Genomic DNA, 22,739 nt, shown 5'->3' with positions numbered 1-22,739 from the left:
AATGGATCAGTTCATGAATCCTAGCAATGACTCAGCATTTGTGTCTAAAATAGTGTTAATAATGAACATATTACAACAATGGCCCTAGAGTCAAAACAGTAAGGTCATTTCTACTCATCTCTTGGGGCTGCTTGTATGTTCAGAGCTACCACCTCTGTTCCATCATTGATGACTCTGTGGACTGCAACAGATGTTCAGGGAAATTTATTACCAAAGAGTCAGTGGCTAGTATCCTTTATTCACAGTCAAAATCTGATCACATTGTGCATCAATGGCCACCAGACTGAGTGGGCTTTAGAAAGACTCAGTGTCTTATGAAGGCTTAGTGTTCCTCTTGAGGGAGAGGCTGAGGTCCTACAGTGACCATCCTCCCAGAACCTTTACCCTCCCAGGTGTCTCACATCCTTCCTCCTTCTGATTCCTCAGTAAGGGCTACTCTCCCTAGGAAACTCAGAATTCAGCTCCCAGTCAATAGCATGGCAGACTGTTTACTCTTGCTGTCACAACCACAACAAACACACTCTGAATCCCACAGATTTATGGGGAAATCATATGCTTATTCTAAGGAAAAATGTCCCAGACCCCTAAGTAGATCCCCTAAGGAGTTACCTGACTTTTAATAAAAACTTCCATTATGTTATCACAGGATAAAGAGGTTTTATTAATTCACAGAAGACATTGATGTCTTTAAAAACAAACCACAGCTATCATGAAATAATTCAAATGAGCAATGCAAAATAGAACATAGTGAGCCAAGAACACACTACAGAAAATTAGACTTTTTTTACATGACAATCCCATGTCCTTATTTTACTATGCAACTGAGCTGGACAATCCACTGCTGTGTGTACTACAACAAAATCTGTGCAATGTATCCCATGCTGCATGTAACAGACTAGAGTCCATAAGACACATGCCATTCCAGCCTTTACTGACTTGGATCTTAAATTACTTGAACAAGTTGAGAGAAGATGACTTTAGACATGAACTTCAACTACATATTGAGGTAGGTAATCAGTTCAGAAAACAGAACTATTTGTTGTGAACAATCAGTTCAGAGAAAGAACATTTGCCATAGAATTATAATAAAATTAAAACTAGAAAGAAAAGCTTGCTTTACTTTTCAAAATCACACAAATAAGGGTGTTGTTCTACTAATAAAACTGATCTGCTAACTGAACTGCTTTTGTTTTTTTTAACACTTTAATTTGAGGCTATCATTTTACCTGAGAGTTTGACTCAGAGTTAACATATGAATGGATCAGTATAACATTATGGTTGTGTCATGAGATATAACTCAGGAGTCAAACCTATGTAAATTTTAATGGAAAACAAAAAAGTGAATAATTAATAACAAGTTGGGTACATGGGCAAAAAATGGGACACTGAAGATGAAAGAATACTGGGGACCAGGCAGTAGCACAGAAGGTTACGTACACATGGCACAATGCATAAGGATCCTGGTTCCAGCCCCTGGCTGCCCACCTGCAGGGGGTCACTTCATAGGCGGTGAAGTAGGTCTGCAGGTGTCTGTCTTTCTCTCACCCTGTCTTCCCCTCCCCTCTCCATTTATCTCTGTCCTATCCAACAACTGCAACAACAGCAAAGATAAACAACCAGGGTAACAAAAGAAAAAAAATAGCCTCCAGGGGCAGTGGATTTATAGTTTAGGCACCAAGTCCCAGCAACAACCTTGGGAGGCAAAAGAAAAAAAAAATAAAAAGGTAAAAAAAATTTAAAAATCACACTCTAAAAAAAAAGTCAGAAATTCTATATCTCATATCTGTTGTATCCTATCTTCCCTTAAAAATGTATACCATTGCCACTGAAATTTGGGAAAATGAGACATTTATGGTGGGCAGTTAATACACACTTTCGATTACATTGCAGAAACCACAGACACACCTCCACTATTTAATAAAATTAAATAAATAAATTGCACAGATTTTGTTGTAGTGCACACAGAAGTGGATTGTCCAGCTCAGCTGCACAGTAAAAGAGGGACATGTAATTGTCATGTATAAAGTCTAATTTTCTTTTTTTAGTATTTTATTTTATTTATTTATTCCCTTTTGTTGCCCTTGTTGTTTTATTGTTGTAGTTATTATTGTTGTTGTCATCGATGTTGGATAGGACAGAGAGAAACGGAGAGAGGAGGGGAAGACAGAGAGGGGGAGAGAAAGATAGACACCTGCAGACCTGCTTCACCGCCTGTGAAGCGACTCCCCTGCAGGTGGGGAGCCGGGGTTCGAACCGGGATCCTTATGCCGGTCATTGTGCTTTGTGCCACCTGCGCTTAACCCGCTGCGCTACAGCCCGACTCCCAAAGTCTAATTTTCTATAGTGTGTCTTTGGCTCACTCTGTTCCATTTTGCATTTCTCATGTGAATTATTTCATGATAGCTGTGGTTTGTATTTAAAGACATCAAAGTATTCTGTGAAGTAATAAAACCTTTTAGTGCTATGATAACATAATGTAACACACAGACCCACTGCACCTATGACCATAACTACTCCATAGTCTGAGAAAATGGGGCCACTTTAGCTCTCTGGAAGTGAGCTTTTCCATCAGTATAGACCCTGAGCCATTCCCACCATGGAGTCAGGGCTTTGGAGAAACTAAAACTCACAGGCAAGCCCCCTAAGACTTGTCTATATTGTGTCCTCAGCTGCTGAAGGATTCAGAGTACTTACCACTGACATGTTCCACTGGGAAGTCCTGTAAAGAATACAGAAAAGACCATGAGAATCAGATATGTTGGAAGTTTGTTCTCTTGGAGTATCTCTGAAATCCTGAGGACTGAAATCAAAATCCTTGCATGCATGGAGAACTTGTGTCAAAAATGTCAAGTGTTTCCTGAGAATGCATACCTCAATCCAGTAGTATCTGTTATTAAATATTCTTAATTCAAGAGGAGAATCTGTCACTATAAATACCCCTCAATATAGTTAATACACTGATATTGCCAATTTTGAGTCAAGTATCAATTGTAGAGATTCTCCTTATCTCTCTGAGTTCAACAACACCTCATATGTACTAACTAAGGGAACAGTTTTTCAAATTTGCCCATAATTAAAAGAGAAAGCACCAAGGGAAATTCCAAAGGCATGACCATAGAGTAGCAACAACTGTATGGCTAAGCCGCCGCCCCCCCCCCCAAAAAAAAAACAACATTAGAAAAGACAATGAAAAAAATCACCTGATATCTCATCAAAACACAGCTGGGGCTTCTAAAGAAACTCACTTAGCCATAGGTGGGTGCAGGCACAAGTGACCAGTAGGCAGAAAAAGGGTGAGAGAGAGATTCACTCTGCTAACATTCTGAAATATAAACAGGGAAATCCAACACTGCAGCCACAAACCTAACTGGTGGCTCAACAAAAGAAACTGGACTGACAGTGAAAATTGAGATGGAACCAAGCTATCACAATGGCAGTGCTTACAGACAAGTAGATATACACACATCTGGAGAACATATCAAGGATAGGATTAAGAAAACATATTATGAGAGTGCTTGAAGAATCTAAACATATGCAGAAAAATATCCAGGAATTTAGAGATTATATTAAAGAGTTACAGAGTACAAAAGAGTAACAACAAATAGGGTTCATGAAAAAGACTAGAAAGCAAGAAGGAAAAAAACCCTAGGGTTACAGTGAGTTAAGGACAATTTGAGTGCAGTTATGGTTCAAGTATTTGATCTAGGAAATAGAATAAATCATGAGAAGCAGAGATTACCAGGGCTATAAGAGCACACACCCTCAAATACTCAGTCTTGGTCTGTGAATTCTAAGATGTTGGTAAGGAATGATTTGGGAAATAGTAAGCAATTCAACCTTAAACAGAAAGCTCAATCAGAAAGACAAATATAAGAGTGACTGGAGGGGGCAGAGCCAAGATGCCTGTGTACACCTATGTTTATAGCAGCACAATTTATAATGCCTAAAACCTGGAAGCAACCTAGATGCCCAACAACAGATGAGTAGCTGAGAAAGCTGTGGTATATATACACAATGGAATACTATTAATGTAGCTATTAAGAACAAGAAAGGAACCTTCTCTGACCCATCTTGGACAGAGCTAGAAGGAGTTAAGTGAGCTAAGTCAGAAAGATAAAGATGAGTATGGGATGATCCCACTCATCAACAAAAGTTGAGAGAGAAGATCTGAAAGAGAAACTAAAAGCAGGATCTGACTAAATTTAAGTAGGGCACCAAAGTAAAAACCCTGTGGTGAGGGGGAGGGTGGGCATTCGGCTTCTGGGGCGGCAGGGGAGTGGGAGGGGACAGGGTCTTTTGGTGGTGGGAATGGTGTCTATGGTGGTGTACACTTCCATTAAATTGTAGTCATATAAATCACTATTTAATTAATATGAGATGGGGAAAATTGATTGCATGTCTTGAACTTTTTAAAACACAGACTGAGTCTTTTTAATACATAGGCTGAGTCATTGATATGTTGACTCAAAAGTCTAGACCAGGGAGAAGCAACCAGTGCCACAGCTATATACAAGATGTTGGGTTTTGTACAGCAAATCCTAACAGAGGGACTTATTAAAGTTAACCCAATTACCAAATATTGTGATGATAACAACGACTATCCATCATCTTCTTGAACCCTAAGACAGCAGGAACCTCACATTTCCACTATAGAGCCTATATTTCCCCTAGTCCTGGAACTCAGGGTGAGGCATGATTTCCTGCATGCTTCTCTCAAGTCATATAAAATAACATTGCATCCGCTGATCACAACCTAATCAACTCGAGTGCCACCTCGAGTTGAAGTGAAGCAGGCTTCACTTCAGACTGTGTCCAGAGACTTCAGGTGTGGAATGACAACACTTTAGCTTCATTACTCAGGTGACATCTTTCCTTTCATAGTATTCTCTAATTCCATTCCACATGGTTCACTTTCTAACAAAGTCCCAAATCCTAGATATAGACCAGGTCCCCTGAGATAGAGCATATGTTCACACATATCCATAAACTAGGTTAAAATATATACCTGAAAGCAAAAGTACACAAGGGTTAGCCGTGAGTAACCCCCCAACACTTCATCTGCACTATTCCAGCCTTTAGTTCCATAATTATTCAATAATTTGTTTGGCTTTGTATGTTACCTCTCTTTTCAGCCACCAGGTTCCAGATGCCAGCAGGATGCCGACCAAACTCCCCTAGACAGAGGACACTACCAATGAGTCCTGGAGCTCTGCTTCCCCAAAAACCCATCCTAATAAGGAAAGAGAGAGGCAGGCTGGGAGTATGGATCTACCAGTCAGTGCCCATGTAAAGTGGGGAAGCAATTATAGAGACTAGACCTTCCACCTTCTGCAACCCACGATGATCTTGGGTCCATACTCCCAGAGGGATAGAGAATGGGAAAGCTATCAGGAGAGGGGATGGGATATAGAGATCTGGTGGTGGGAATTGTGTGGAGTTGTACCTCTCCTACCCTATGGTTTTGTTAATGTCTCCTTTTAAAATAAACAAACAAAAAATAAAATAAAACATAAAAAAGAAAAAGAGTGACTAGACTACTTGAGGAGGAGGAGGGGGAGAAAGGAACAGAAATCATATTCAAAGAAATCACAATAAAAATTGATCAAACACAGACAACATTCAAAACATAGATACATATCCAGAAACCTGTGCAAATATCATGTTTCTAAGTCCAAAATGGTCTAAGACATATCATAGTAAAATTATCAAATAATGAAGACAAAGAAAAACATTATGGGGAGGAAGGTAGTGATGCACCTAGTTGAGCACTCACACTACAGTGCATAAAATCCCAGGTGCAAGCTGCTGGTGCCCACCTACGGGGGGAAGCTTCACGAGTGGTGAAGCAGGGCTGCAAGTGTCTCTCTGATTCTATCTATCTATCTATCTCCCCCTTTCCTCTCAAATTCTGTCTCCACCCAATGATAAAGATTTAAAAAAAACATAAAAGAAAAAAAAAAACTTTACAGGCTGCTATGGAAAGGAAGAAAGTTACATACAAAGACTGGGCTTTCTGGCTTCCCTAGATTTCTCATCACAAACCCTAGAATTAAGTGGTATAATTTTTTATGTTTCTTATTTTGTTTGATAGGACAAAGATAAGTTTATAGGAGAGTGGAAATAGGGAAAGAACAGGAGAAACACCTGCAGCATTGCTTCACTGCTTGTAAATCTTCCCTTTTCAGGTAGCAACAATGTCACTGCACTTGATAATACATGCACACTAACAGGTGCACCACCATTAAGCGCCAAATCAAATATTCAAAATATTAAAAGAGAATAGCAGCTGAGACATCTGGGGTGTGGCCATGGAGTAACTGTGACTGAAAAATCATGCTCTGAAACAACCAGATAAAAGGACAAGAAGAAGGAGGAGGAGGAGGAGCAGGAGGAGGAGGAGAAGGAGGAGCAGGAGGAGGAGGAGGAGAAGGGAGAAGAGGAGGAGGAGGGGGAGGAGGAGAAGGAAGAGATGGAGGAGGAGGAAGAGGAGGAAGAGAAGGAGAAGGACAAGAAGAAGAAGAAGAAAGAATATTACAACATTGCATTAACAAGGGGTTTGGAGAAAATCAAGGAGACAAAAGTGTGTATACTGTACAGAATTGGGGGGGTGGCCCCGCATAAATATGTTGAGCTAGGAACTGACACTTGGAAGCTGACACTATTCTGAATCACAGGGAAGAACTCACAGAACTAGTCTAATTAGCAGAGGACAGCAGGTTACTCAACAGAATCAAAAGCTGTGGGCCAGGAGTCGGGCTGTAGCACAGCAGGTTAAGCGCAGGTGGCGCAAAGCACAAGGACTGGCATAAGGATCCCGGTTCGAACCCCGGCTCCCCACCTGCAGGGGAGTTGCTTCACAGGCGGTGTAGCAGGTGTGCAGGTGTCTATCTTTCTCTCCTCCTCTCTGTCTTCCCCTCCTCTCTCCATTTGTCTCTGTCCTATCCAACAACGACAACAACAATAATAACTACAACAATAAAACAACAAGGGCAACAAAAAGGAATAAATAAATAAAATAAATAATAAAAAAGCTGTGTACCTATTCGAATATATGGTGGAAATGGGCTATGAGAGCCCAAAATAAAGTCTGGAACAAGGGAATAAAAACTCACTGCCTAAAACAACACAAATGACTATGATAGATGCTCAACCCACAAAGACATAATGAAAAAAAAGAGAAACAGAGTCATCTGCAGGCTAAACAGCAAATACCACATTTAAGCAAAACATCAACAAAAAGATTTGGAAAAAAAATGTCTGAGTTTGATCTCAGAAAACAGTATTAAGAAAGTTCAAGATATGTGTCCAGGTGATGGTGGAGCACCCATGATATAGTGCTCAAGGACCCACGTTTATGCCCCTGGTACCCACCTGCAGGGGGAAAGCTTCAAAAATGATAAAGCAGGGCTGCAGGTGTCTCTCCATCTCTCTCCTCTATCACCCCTTTCCCTCTCAACTTCTGGCTGTCTCTGTCCAATAAATAAATGAAAGTAATCAAATTTTTAAAAATAAATAAATAGACTCCAAGCATAACATATAAACACAAATACATAATCTTAGGGAACATTTCATGAAAGAGCTATAAAATTTACAGAGAAAAGCAAAAGTACACAATAGTCTGCAGTAAGTACCCCTCAACACTTCATCTGTACTATTTCAGTCTTTACTTCCATAATTATTCAATAATTTGTTTGGCTTTGTATGCTCACTCTCTTTTCAGCCACCAGGTTCCAGATGCCAGCAGGATGCCGACCAGAATCTCCTGGACAGAGGACGCTACCAATGAGTGCTGGAGCTCTGCTTCCCCAAAAACCCATCCTAATAAGGAAAGAGAGAGGCAGGCTGGGAGTATGGATCAACCAGTCAACGCCCATGTTCAGTGGGGAAGCAATTATAGGAGCCAGACCTCCCACCTTCTGCAACCCACAATGACCTTGGGTCCATACTACCAGAGGGATAAAGAATAGGAAAGCTATTAGGGGAGGGGATGGGATATAGAGATCTGGCAGTGGGAATTGTGTGGTGTTGTACCCCTCCTACCCTATGGTTTTGTTAATGTCTCCTTTAAAAATAAGTAAATAAAAAATAAAATAAAACATAAAAAAGAAAGAGCGACTAGACTACTTGAGGAGGAGGGGGCGGGAGAAAGGAACAGAAATCATATTCAAAGAAATCACAATAAAAATTGATCAAACACAGACAACATTCAAAACATAGATACATATCCAGGAACCTGTACAAATATCATGTTTCTAAGTCCAAAATGCTCTAAGACATATTATAGTAATATTATCAAAAAATTAAGACAAAGAAAAACATTATGGGGAGGAAGGTAGTGATGCACCTAGTTGAGCACTCACACTACAGTGCATAAGATCCCAGGTGCAAGCTGCTGGTGCCCACCTATGGGGGGAAGCTTCACGAGTTGTGAAGCAGGGCTGCAAGTGTCTCTGTGACACTATATATCTATATATCCCCCCTTCCTTCTCAATTTCCATCTCTACCCAATAATAAAGATTTAAAAAAAAAACATAAAAGAAAAAAGAAGAAAAACTTTACAGGCTGCTATGGAAAGGAAGAAAGTGACATACAGGGCTATCTGACTTTCTTAGATTTCTCATCACAAACCCTAGAATTAAGTAGGATAGTTTTTTATGTTTCTTATTTTGATTGATAGGTCAAAGATAAGTTGATAGGAGAGTGGAAATAGGGAAAGAACAGTAGAAACACCAGCAGCACTGCTTCACTGCTTGTGAATCTTCCCTTTTCAGGTAGCAACAATGTCACTGCACTTGATAATACATGCACTCTAACAGGTGCATCACCATTCAGCCCCAAATCAAATATTCAAAATACTAAAAGAGAATAGCTGAGTCATCTGGGGTGTGGCCATGGAGTAACTGTGACTGAAAAATCATGCTCTGAAACAACCAGATAAAAGGAGAAGAAGAAGAAGAAGAGGAGGAGGAGGAGGAGGAGGAGGAGGAGGAGGAGGAGGAGGAAGAAATATTACAACATTGCATTAACAAGGGGTTTGGAGAAAATCAAGGAGACAAAAGTGTGTATACTGTACAGAATTGGGGAGGGAGGCCCTGCATAAACACTTTGAGCTAGGAACTGACACTTGGAAGCTGGCACTATTCTGAGTCACAGGGAAGAACTCACTGGACTAGTCCAAGTTGCAGAGGACAGTAGGTTACTCACCAGAATAAAAAGCTGTGTACCTATTCATATGGTGGAAATGGGCTATGAGAGCCCAAGATAAAATATGGAACAAGGCAATAAAAACTCACTTTCTAAAACCACACAAGTGACTATGATAGATGCTCAACCCACAAAGACATAATCAAAAAAAGAGAAACAGCGTTATCTGCTGGGTAAACAGCAAATGCCACATTTAAGCAAAACATGGACAAAAAGATTTGAAAAAAATGTCTGAGTTTGATCTCAGAAAACACTATTAAGGCAATCCAAGACTTGGGGCTGGGTGGTGGTACACCTGGTGGAGCGCACATGATACAGTGCTCAAGGACCCAAGTTCAAGCCCCTGGTCCCTACCTGCAGGGGGAAAGCTTCACAAATGGTGAAGCAGGGTTGCAGGTGTTTCTCTGTCTCTCTCCCTCTCTATCACCGCTTTCCCTCTCAATTACTGGCTGTCTCTATTCAATAAATAAATAAATAAAAGTAATAAAATTTTAAAAAATAAATAAGTGGACTCCAAGCATCACATATAAACACAAATACACAATCTTAGAGAACATTTCATGAAAGAGCTACAAAATTTACAGAGAAAACTTTGAATAGAGTTACATGACGTGAAGAATGTTCTAGAGGGCTTTAGGGATTACACAGGATACCTAGGAAATAGAATAATTTTTAGGAAGAGAATATCCAGGTTAAAAGATAAAATCACCACACTCTCTTAGTGCAAGCATTTTGTAGAGGAAAGTCTTATGAAAAATGAAGAAATTCTGTATTAAGCAGTGGACTCCATCAGAAAAAAAAAGCCAAAGTTACTAGAATATCTAAAGATGAAAAGAAGAAAGGAGCAGAGATCATGTACAAAGAAGTCAGAGCAGTAATTTTGCAAAGCTGAGAAATACTAAAAATATAAACATAAGAGGAAGCTCAGTAAACACACAGGACTTTTAATTTAAAATGACCTCACCAGGACACAACACTGAAAAATGAACCAAAAGCAAAGACTAAGAAAAGCTAATGCAGGCCACAAGAGGAAAAAAGAATTTGACATACAAAGGCAGAACCCCCATATTTCTCGCCACAAACATTAGGAATAAGAGAATGGAATGACATTCACTGTACTAAAAGATAAAGATCACCAGCCACAAATACTCTACCATGCTAAATTAGTTTTCATTATAGAGGAAAAATTAAAACTGTCCCAAACATGCAGAAACAAATCTTGACTGTAAGAATTATGAAGAAGAGTCCTACAGAAAAAAACAAAAAAACTTCAACTCTAAATGAGTTCATCAGTGGTAGAATAGAATTGGAAACACAAACAACTGCCACAAAAGAAGCACAGGCATTGGAAAAAGGAGGAAAAAATGGACAGAGCAATATGATCAATAAAATAAATAAGTAAATAAATGGGAAAAATGGCCACCAGGAGCAGTGAATTCATAATGTAAGTGATAACCCTAGAGGTAAAAAAAAAAGAAAGAGAAAAATAAAGAAATAAAGAGGAAAAGAAAGAAAGAGAGAGAAGAAAAAAGGGGGGAGGGATTCTGATACATTGTTGGTGGGAATGCAAACTGGTGCATCCCCTGTGGAAGACTGTATGGTTAGTCCTTAAGCAAACCCAAACATTTTAACCCAACAATACCACTCTTTTGAATGATCCAAAGGACATGCAAACACTAACTTGAAGGGACATATGCTCCCCTATGTTCATAATTGTATTATTCACAGCAGCGAAAGTGGAAACGGCCTAAATTCCATCAACAAATGACTGGATAAAGAACTTATGGGATGAGTCATGACATCATCTCTCCAGACAATAACTTGGATCCACGTGCATATCAGATGTCAAGCTCAGGGAAAAAAGAAAAAAGAAAAAAACAAATGAGTAGTCATGAGCCCTTCAGAATGTAACTAAAACAGGTCTACTAACTATCTACAAAATGGAGAGCCCCCAATCTTCATCTGTACTATTACAGCCTTAAGGTTTATGATTGGTCAACAATTTGTTCTGCTTTATAGCTTAACTCTTTTTCAGCAACCAGGTTCCAGATGTTATCATGATGCCAATTGGAATTCCTTTGGCAGACGACTCTACTGATGTGTCCTGGAGACCTCTTTCCCCAGAATCGTCCTATCAACACCCAAACCCATGTTCTGTGGGGAAGCAATTACAGAAGTCAGACCTTCCACCTTCTGCACCCCATAATGACCCTGGGTCCATACTCCCAGAGGGATAAAGAATAGGAAAGCCATCAGGGGAGGGGATGGGATACAGAGTTCTGATGGTGGGAATTGTGTGGAGTTGCACCTCTCTTATCTTATTGTTTTGTCAGTGTTTCCTTTTTATAAATAAAAATTTTTAAAAAGAAGTTATGGGGTAAGGTAGGTGTAGGGTGGACAGCATAATGGTTATGCAAACATAATTCTCATGCCTGAGGGTCCAAAGTCACAGGTTCAATCTCCTGTACCACCATAAGCCAGAGCTGAGCTAGTAAAAAAGGGGGAAAAATCTAGTAAAAAAGAAAAAAAAAGAAAGGAAAAGAACAAACGTGGGGGCCAGGAGGTGGTGCACATAGTACAAAAAAAAGGACTCACACAAGGATCCAGTTCAAGTGCCTGACTAGCCACCTGCTGGGGGTGGGGGGGTCAGTTCACAAGCAAGTGAAGTAAGTCTTCAGGTGTCTCTGTGTCTCTCTCCCTCTCTATCCCTCTCTCTCCCTCTCTATTTCGTATCCAATAAAATTTTTTAAAAAGGCCTCCAGGAGCAGTGGATTTGAGCTCCAACAACAAACCTGGACACAAAAGTAAAGATGCATAAAAGAAAAGAGGATGAGGAGGAAGAGAAGTAGTAGCAGCAGCAGTAGTCGTAGCTGTTGTTGTTCTCATACAATATATACTTCATGGAATACCGCCCTAAAATCAACAATATGATATTGTGTCCCTTGGGACAAAATTGATGGAACTGGATGTCACTATGCTTAGCAATATGAGCAGAGATGAAAGATAATTACTGGATGGCTTCACATGTGCAATCTAGAGAACAAATACATATCAACTCACAAATAAAATCCAGAAGTAAGCAAAAGTGTCTCTAAGACTCTGAGAACTATGATGACTATCTGACTCTCCTGGGGAGACCGGGTCACAGAACTTTGGTGGTGGGTGCAATATGAAACTATATCCTGTAATGTTATAATCCTGTAACCATTATTCATCATAATTAAAATTGGTTGCCTCAGTTAAAAAACCCAGACCTTTCACCTTCTGTACCCTATAAAAATTTTTGGTCCATACATAACCCCAGAGGTATAAATGGTAAGAAAATATAACCAAAGGTCTCTGAACTCCAATTCCATTAGGTGCTGGAGAGAGAGAGAAAGAGAGAGAGAGAGGGAGAGAAGGAAAGACACTTGGAAGTAGTAGGTGTGACATAGAAAGATAAAGCTGGATCATATTAAAAATAGGAAAAAATATATAAATATAAATAGACAGAAATAACAGCCCATTGACATGGAACTCTTGTGGTGGGAAAGGTGTATAATTTAACACCTATTATCTTGGAATTTTGTAAATCAATATCAAATCATTAATATTCTTAAAAGAATATAGACATAATACACATTTGTATTCACATATATAGTATAATATAAACGGACGAATAGTCCCTAAAGGAATAATGGGATGTCAAAAATAAATAAATAAATAAATAAATAAATAAATAAATAAAAGGTAAAGAACCCATCACCTAAATTTTCATTATCATGCACTGAGTATCTAATACCCTCTCTACCCCCCTCATTTCTTCCTTTCCCAGAGAACTGTGCTTTTGTGTAATACTCCACACCCAGTTCAAGCTGCATCGTGAATTTTCCCTATTTGTACTTGGTTCTGAAATTAAATCTATAAGTTTAGGGAGTGGTGTGCAGACACCTATTACAAGGTCATATGAACTGTACTTATATTTCAACAACTGTCCTGTAAACCATAATCTTCCCAGTAAAATAATTTATGAAGGAAGGACAGGATATTGTGAGGCAGGGAGGTTCAAGCCAACTGCCAGATGGTCTCAGCTATTTGTGAGATATGACATTGAAAAACATGAACTAAATTATAGAAGCCAGACCTTCCACTTTCAGCACCCCAGAATGTCCTTTGGTCCATGCTACCAGTGGGATAAAGAATAGTAAAGCTACCAGCGGAAGGGAATTCTAGTGGTGGGAATTGTGTGGGGTTGCACCCCTCTTTCCTATGGCTTTTGTCAGTGTTTCCTTTTTATAAATAAAAACTATTAAAAAATAGGGAAGCTTCTAATGGAGGGGATGGGATACAGAAATCTGGTGGTGGGAAGTGTATGGAATTGTGCCCCTGTTATTATACAGTCTTGTTAATCATTACTAAACCAATAATAAAAATTTAAAAAATCCCCCAGAAAGGCAGTATACACATGAAAAAAAGAAATAAAAACATGAACTTATAAAGGTGGAGTGTTCATACTGCCTCTCTTATCCTATGGCTTTTGTCAGTGTTTCCTTTTTATAAATAAAAATTATAAAAAGAAAAAATCTTTATGGGTTTCCTGCTAAAATAAAATTTAAAATACTCAAAAAATGAAAGAATGATATAAGTTATCTGGGTAGGGAGAACACAAAACTTTGGTGATGGGTGCAGTGTGACATTACACTCCTATATTCTATAATCTTATAACAGTCTAAATCATTAAATCACTAATTTTTTGACGTGAGGAATTTTTATGAATAGTTTCCATGCCACTAAGTGAAAAAGTATGCAACCAAACAGCATGTTCAGTATAATCACATTTTTGAATTAAATAGGTATGTGAAAGAATTGGAGATATATATATATATATATATATATATATATATATATATATATATATATATATATGTTATCTATGTTGAAGATCGAGGTAGATTTTATTTTAATTTGCTTAATACTGTTTTTCAATTGCATTATCTTTTTTTTGTCTTTTATTTTTTCTTTCTACATCATCTTTTCAGACTGTGTCCAGAGACTTCACGTGTGGGATGACAACCCTTCAGCTTCATTACTTGGGTGAGACCTTTCCTTTCATAGTATACTCTAATTTCATCTCAGGTGGTTCACTTTCTAACAAAGTCCCAAAAGCTAGATATACACCAGTTTCTGTGAGAGAGAGCATATGTTCACACGTATCCATAAACTACTGCAAAATATATACCTGAGTAATGAAGCTGAAGGGTTGTCATTCCACACGTGAAGTCACTGGACACAGTCTGAGGTGAAGCATGTTGAGGTGGCAATCGTTGCATTGGTTAGGTTGTGACTGGTGGATGCAATATTATTTGGTATGGATTGGGAGAGGCATATGGGAAAGTGGGCCCTATCCAAGGGTTCCAGGACTGGGGGAAGTAGGGGCTCTATAGTGGAGATGTGAGGTTCCTGCTGTCTTAGTGTTCAAAAAGACAATCGATAGTTAATGTTATCATCACATTATTTGGTAATTGGGTTAACTTTGAAAAGTCCTTTTGTTATGGTTTGCTGTTCATTATCCAGTATCTTGTATATAGCTGTGCTATTGGATGCTTCTAATCTACTTGGTCTAGGCTTTTGAGAGAGTCCGCATATCAAATACACTTTCTAACAATGTCCCATAACCTAGATATACACCAGTTTCTGTGAGAGAGAGCTTATGTTCACACGTATCCATAAACTATTGCAAAATATATACCTGAAAGCAGAAGTACACTAGCGTTTGCAGTGAGTACCTCCCTAACACTTCCTCTCCACTATTCCAAGCTTTGGGTCCATGATTGCTCAACAATTTGTTTGGCTTCATATGTTAACTCTCTTTTCATTCACCAGGTTCCAGATGCCATCAGGATGCTGGCAAGGCTTCCCTGGATTGAAGACCCCACCAATTTGTCCTGGAGCTCCGCTTCCCCAGAGACACACCCTACTAGGGAAAGAGAGAGGAAGACTGGGAGTATGGACCGACCAGTCAACGCCCATGTTCAGCGGGGAAGCAATTACAGAAGCCAGACCTTCTACCTTCTGCAACCCACAATGACCCTGGGTTCATGCTCCCAGAAGGATAGAGAATGGGAACGCTATCAGGGGAGGGGGTGGGATATAGAGATTGGGTGGTGGGAATTGTGTGGAGTTGTACCCCTCCTACCCTGTGGTTTTGTTAATTAATCCTTTCTTTAAAAAAAAAAAACATGAATTTATAAAGAGAGTACATTCATACTGCCTCTCTTATCCTATGGTTTTTGTCAGTGTTTCCTTCTTATAAATAAAAATTATAGAAAGAAAAATCTTTCTTGCTTTCCTCTTAAAAATAAAATTTCTGCTTGCAAGAATCCCACCTGACCCAACAAGACAAACAGACAAATTGAAAGGATGGAAAACTATCATGCAGGATAATGGACCATAAAAAAAGGCAGGAACAGCTATACTCATCTCTGACACCATAGACTTTAAATTAAATAAAGTAATAAAAGATAGGCAAGGACATTACATAATTATTAGAGGATCAGTCAACCAAGAAGATTTAACAATTATTAATATCTATCTACCCAATGAGGAACCATCTAAGTATATCAAACATTACTGAAAGAACTACAAACATACATCAATACAATAATAGTGGGATACTTTAAAACCCCACTCTGACACTTAGATCAACAAAGCAAAGAATCAACAAAGAAACAAGAAAATTCAATGAAGAGATAGACGGACTAGACCTCTGGACATTTTCAGAGTTCTTCACCCCCCAAAAGAGGAATATACCTTCTTTTAAAATCTGCACAGCACATCCTCAAGGATAGACCACAAGTCAGGCCACAAAAATAGTATCAACAAATTCAAGAGCATTGAAATCATCCCAATTATCTTCTCAGACCACAGTGGAGTAAAACTAACATTCAACAACAAACTGAAAATTACTAAAAGTCACAGATTTTGAAAACTCAACAACATGCTGCTTAAGAACCACTGGGTCAGAGAGGCACTCAAGCAAGAAATTCAAATGTTCCTGGAAACAAATGAAAATAAAGACACAAGCTATGAAAATCTTTGGGGCACAGCTAAAGCAGTATTGAAAGAGAAACTCATAGCCATACAATCACATATTAAAGAATAAGAAAAAGCTCAAATAAATGACCTTACTGCACACCTTAAGGTGCAGTAAGCGGGAGAGGAACAAAAGAACCCTAAAGCAACCAGCAGAACGGAAATAACTAAAATTAGAGCAGAAATAAACAACATCGAAAATAAGAGAATTGTACAAAAGATCAATGAAGCCAAATATTGGTTCTTTGAAAAAATTAACAAGATTGAAAACCCCAAGACAGACCACAAATAAATAAATAGAATTGTAAACAATAGAGGAGATATCACAAATAACATCACAGAAATTCAGAAAATTATGTGAAACTTCAATGAAGAACTATATGCCACCAAGCTAGAGAATCTGGATGAAATGGGAGAATTCCTAGAAACATATGTCCTTTCAAATCTTATAACCTTCTAAATCATTAAATCACTAATTTAAAAAAATACATAGATGAAAGAAAAAAAAACAGTTTTTCTCAAATAAACCTGAACTTACCACAATGGGTGAATATGCAGTATACACATGAAAAAAAAAAAAAAGAAAGAAGAAATGAATTTATAAAGAGGGAGTATTCAAACTGTCTCTTTTATCCTATGGTTTTTGTCAGTGTTTCCTTTTTATAAATAAAAATTATAAAAAGAAAAAAACTTTATTGGTTTCCTGTTAAAATAAAATTTCAATTACTCAGAAAGAAAGAATTATGCAGGTTGTCTGGGTGGGAAGAACACAAAGCTTTGGTGATAGGAGCAGTGTGACATTACACTCCTATTTCCTATAATCTTATAACCTTCTAAATCATTAAATAACTAATTATTTAATAAAATACAAAGAGGAAAGAAAAAAACACCATTTCTCTGAACTAAAGCTAAATTTACCACAATGTGTGAATATGCATGAAAAAAAGAAAAGAAAAACATGAACTGATAAAGAGGGAGTGTTCAAACTGCCTCTCTTTACCTATGGTGTTTGTGTTTCCTTTTTATAAATAAAAATTATTAAAAGAAAAAATATGTATTTGTTTTTTACTAAAATAAAATTTCAAGTACTCAAAAAAAAAGAATTATGCAGGTTATCTGGGTGGGCAGAGCACAAAACTTTGGTGATGGGTGCAGTGTGAAATTACACTCTTATATCCTATCTATATAACCTTCTAAATCTTATAACCTTCTAAATCATTAAATAACTATTTTTCAAAAAAATACATAGACAAAAGAAAAAACATCATTTCTCTCTGAAATAAAGTTGAAATTTCTGCAATGAGTGAATATGCAGTATTCATACTAATCATTAAATAACTATTTTAACAAAATCATTAAATAACTACTTTTTTAAAGAAAACACATAGATAAATTTAAAAAAAACAACTATTCTCTCTGACATAAAGCTGAACTGAACACAATGGGTGAATATGCAGTATACACATGAAAGAAAAAAAAAAGAAAAAGAAAAGAAAAACATGAATTTATAAAGAGGGAGTGATCAGACTGTCTCTTATCCTATGGCTTTTGTCAGTGTTTCCTTTTTATAAATAAAAATTATAAAAAGAAAAATTTTTATTGCTTTCCTGTTAAAATAAAATTTCAAATATCCATAAAAAAAAATTTATGCAGTTTATCTGGGTTGGGAGAGCACAAAGCTTTGGTGATGGGAGCAGTGTGGCATTACACTAATTTCTATAATCTTTATAATCTTCTAAATCATTAATAATTATTTAAAATATATAGAGATGAAAGAGAAAAACAACATTTCTCTCTGATATAAAGCTAAATTTACCACAGTGGTGAATAGGCAGTATACACATAAAAAAAGAAAGAAAAACATGAACTGATAAAGAGGGAGTGTTCAAACTGCCTCTCTTATCCTATGGTTTTTGTCAGTATTTTCTTTTTATAAATAAAAAATTATAAAAAGGAAAATCTTTATTGGTTTTATGTTTAAATAAAATTTCAAATATTCAAAAAAAAGAATTATGCAGGTTATCTGGTTGGGGAGAACACAAAGCTTTGGTGTTGGGAGCAGTTGCACTCCTATTTACTATAATCATATAACCTTCTAAATCATTAACTAATTCTTTTAAAAAATACATAGATGAGGAAGTGTTACCTTCTGCAACCCACAATGACCCTGGGTCCATGCTCCCAGAGGGATAGAGAATGGGAAAGCTATCAGGGGAGGGGGTGGGATATGGAGAATGGGTGGTGGGAATTGTGTGGAATTGTACCCCTCCTACCCTATGGTTTTGTTAATTAATACTTTCTTAAATAAAAAAAAATACATAGATGAAAGAAAAAAACACAAATTTCTCTCTGAAATAAAGCTAAATTTATCACAATGGGTGAATGTGCAGTATATATATGAAAAAAAGTAAATAAAACCATGAACTGAGAAAGAGGGAGTGTTCAAATTGCCTCTCTTAGCCTATGGCTTTTGTCAGTGTCTCCTTTATGTAAATAAAAAATACCAAAAGGAAAAAATCTTGATAAAACAATGATGCAGGCTATTTGAGTAGGCAGAACACAAAACTTTGGTGATGGGTGCAGTGTGACATTACACTCCTATATCCTATAATCATATCATTCTAAATCATTAAATAACTATTTTCTTTAAAAATATGTAGACAAAAGAAAAAACATCATTTCTCTCTGAAATAAAACTGAACTTACTACAATAGGTGAATATGCAGTACTCATACTTACTTATCATGAAATAACTATTTTTAATAAAATCATTAAGTAACTATTTTTTAGAAAATACATATATGAATGAAAAAAGACCATATGTCTCTGAAATAAAGTTGTACACCACAATGTGTGAATATGCAGTATAAATATGAAAACAGAAAAAGAAAAGAAAAACATAAACTTATAAAAGGCGTGTTAAAACTGCCTCTTTTACCTTATGATTTCTGTCACTCTTTCCTTTTTATAAATAAAAATTATAAAAAGAAAAAAAATATTGCTTTCCTGTTAAAATAAAATTTCAAATATTCAAAAAAAAGAATCATGCAGGTTATATGAGTGGGGAGGACACAAAACTTTGGTGATGGGTGCAGTGTGACATTATACTCCTATATTCTATAATCTTATAACTTTCTAAATCACTAAATAACTATTTTTTAAAACAAATACATATGCAAAAGAAAAAAAAACACCATTTCTCTCTGAAATAAAGCTGAACTTACCACAATGGATGAATATGCAGTATTCATGTAAATTATTAGATAACTATATTTTAACTAAATCATTAAACAACTAATATTTTAGAAAATATACAGGTGAATGAAACAAATACCATATCTCTCTGAAATAAAGTTGAACTTACTACAGTGAGTAAAAAGGCAGTATTCACATAAAAAAAAAGTAAGAAAGATAAGGAAAACATGAACTTATAAAGAGAGATGGTTCAAACTCCCTCTCTTACGCTGTGATTTTTGTCAGTTAAATAAAATAAAAATTACAAAAACAAAAAATCTTTATTGCTTTTCTGTTAAAATAAAATTTCAAATATCAAAAAAAAAGAATTGTGCAGGTTCTCTGGGTGGGGAGAACACCAATCTTTGGTCATGAGTGCAGTGTGGCATTACACTCCTGTATCCTATAATCTTATTACTTGCTAAATCATTAAATAACTATTTTTTAAAAAATTACATAAATGAAAGAAAAAACACAATTTCTCTCTGAAATAAAGTTGAACTTACCACAATAGGTGAATATTTAGTACACACATTTAAAAAAAAAGAAAATCTTGAACTTATAAAGAGGGAGTGTTCAAAGTCTTTTATCCTATGCCGTTTGTCAGTGATTCCTTTTTATAAATAATTATTAAAAAATAACCTTTATTGTTTTCTGTTAAAATAAATTTCAAATATTCAAAAACAAGAATTATGCAGGTAATGGATGGGGAGAATATAAAACTTTGGTGATGGGTGCCATGTGACAGTACAATTTTATATCCTATAATCTTATAACCTTCTAAATCATTAAATAACTATTTAAAAAAAAATACATAGATGAGGGAGTCGGACTGTATCTCAGTGGGTTAAGCGCAGGTGGCTCAAAGCATAAGGTCGGCATAAGGATCCTGGTTCGAGCCCCCGGCTCCCTACCTGCAGGGGAGTCCCTTCACAAGCGGTGAAGCAGGTCTGCAGGTGTCTATCTTTCTCTGCCCCTCTCTTTCTTCCTCTCCTCTCTCCATTTCTCTCTGTCCTATCTAACAATGACAACATCAATAACAATAATAACTACATCAACAATGAAAAACAACAAGGACAACAAAAGAGAAAATAAATAAAAAATACATAGATGAAAGAAAAAAAAACACCATTTATCTCTGAAATAAATCTGAACTTAACCACAATCGGTGAAAAGGCAGTATACACATGAAAAAAAAAAAAAAAAGAAAAACAAGAACTTATAAAGAGGGAGTGTTCAAACTGCCTCTCTTATCCTACGTATTTTGTCAGTGTTTACTTTTTATAAATAAAAATTATAAAAAGAAAAATCTTTATTGGTTTTCTGTAAAAATAAATTTCAAATACTCACAAAAAAGAATTATGCAGGTTATCTGGGTGGGGAGAACCCAAAACTTTGGTGATAGGTGCAGTGTGACATTACACTCTTGTATCCTATTATCTTTCAACCTTCTAAATCATTATATAACTAATTTTTAAAAAAATACATAGATGAAAGAAAAATAACACTACTTTGAAAGAAAGCTGAACTTACCAGAACTGGTGATGACTGCTGTGGCAGGACCCTGCACGCACCTAGGAGGACACAGAAGAACTATGAGGGAACTGGCAGTTCTGAACCTGTCAGTTGCTGGGGACACTGCTCAAGAACCCCTTAGTGAGCTTTCCCTGACTTGACACAAGTTAAGTGGAGGTCCTTGATTGGTTAACAGTGTGAACTCAGGTGCTGGTGGAGAAGGATCCATCCTCTCCTCTTGGTTGGAAAGAGGTTGGGCATAGTCTGTGGCTTTCTTGGAAAAACCAACCTACACCACCATCTAAGTCAAACTTCGATGAGTAAATACTGAAAACTGTGCTACACTTTATAGCAGTTGACCATGACTGTAGCCTTTTATTACAGACTGAATCCAACTACAGACCCATCTGATACTGATAGTCATCTCTTACAGAAACCACCATATTATCTTACACACACCCAGAGCAGAAAGAGTATAACAAAGATATTTTGACTGCAGTGATAGGTATCCACCTTGTTTGGAGGGCCTCCCATGAACCTTTCTAAAACCTTTCTAACCATTCTTGATTCAGTATCAGTTTATGACATTAGTAACTGAATCAAGTATGAATTAGCCAGGCTAAAAATACACAAAGGTAAAATGTCACCACACTTCTACTTAATTAACAGTCCTGATGTGATATGAGGGAGTGGGCCACATGAGTTATAATTTTTTTCTTAAAGTAGGAAACTGTTAAGGAAATGAGCTTGAGAGATGGAACCAAAGTACAGTGGAAAAACCACAACCTCAAGTCCCATGTGCGAACTGTGTGATCACCCGGAGCAGCTGAGTTAACAGTGGCTGGAAAGTACTTTGAAGAAAAGCTAACTGGCACCTTAGTAGCAACAGTGTTCAGAGAATCTGATGAACATACCTTTAGAGCAACAAATGTTTCCCATTGTCTGACACGATCAATCCTCTGCTCAGGTACCACCTCTCTCACCTGTCCACAGTCCAAGCTCAGGATGACAGTTGGGATAGAAGGCTCGATGACATCATCACATTCCAGCCCTCCTGGAACTCCCAGAAGGCCTTCTCCACATCTCCTCCCAAGCCATCCCCCCACCTCTATCCTGACACTGTTTCCCTGCTCAGTGTGAAATCTTGTCTTAAACATTATTACTTTTTCTGACATATTACTTATTATTTATTTTTTGAAAACAGGGCTTGATGCTGGTATGCTCGGTAAAGTGCACATATTGTCATTTGCAAGGATACAAGGTCAAGTCTCCAGTCCACATGTGAAGTAGAGGAGACTCACAAGTGGTAAAGTGCTGCAAGTGACTCTCTTTTCCTGGGGCATGGCCGTAGACTGAAAGATCATGCTCAGAAACAATCGAGTAACCAACCAAAACTCAACCATAATATTACAACATTGCAATCACAAGGTTTGAAGAAAATCATAAAGCTAAAGGAGTGTGTACTTCCTGAAAATGGGGAGTACAGATACAGTCTGAACCAGGCTGAAAGCTAATAATACTGTCAGCTCCACCCCAGTCAGCCATCAGAGACACTGCTGAGTTGCACAGTGAAGACTCTTAAGTCAGGCTCTGCAAAGCCCACTGTCTGACCTCCCCTCAAGGCACTGACAGCCTCAGCTACATCAGGTGCAGCTCCACAATCACACTCACATGGCAGGATGCTCAGGCCAAGGTCTCCTCCCATTGCTGCCCCT

General features: G+C 37.3%; 1 protein-coding gene across 4 annotated transcripts in view; it reads right to left on the bottom strand.

The window, feature by feature from the left end:
• The window catches only part of LOC132536337 (uncharacterized), a 44,075-nt gene extending 22,072 nt beyond the window's left edge, over positions 1 to 22,003 (bottom strand). For all 4 annotated transcript variants that reach the window (XM_060184008.1, XM_060184007.1, XM_060184010.1 and 1 more), the window contains exons 1-3: positions 21,939 to 22,003; positions 21,043 to 21,083; positions 2,695 to 2,719 (exon numbers count right to left, since the gene is read on the bottom strand). In XM_060184008.1, the coding sequence (XP_060039991.1) occupies positions 2,695 to 2,719; positions 21,043 to 21,083; positions 21,939 to 21,963 (91 nt within the window). In that variant the 5' untranslated portion in view covers positions 21,964 to 22,003. The remainder of the gene's footprint in view (positions 1 to 2,694; positions 2,720 to 21,042; positions 21,084 to 21,938) is intronic.
• Between the last annotated feature and the right edge of the window lie 736 nt (positions 22,004 to 22,739).

The sequence above is a fragment of the Erinaceus europaeus genome, unplaced genomic scaffold (assembly GCF_950295315.1).
Source record: "Erinaceus europaeus unplaced genomic scaffold, mEriEur2.1 scaffold_555, whole genome shotgun sequence".
In the NCBI taxonomy this organism is placed as follows: domain Eukaryota; kingdom Metazoa; phylum Chordata; class Mammalia; order Eulipotyphla; family Erinaceidae; genus Erinaceus; species Erinaceus europaeus.
This window is presented reverse-complemented; position numbering and strand designations above follow the sequence as displayed.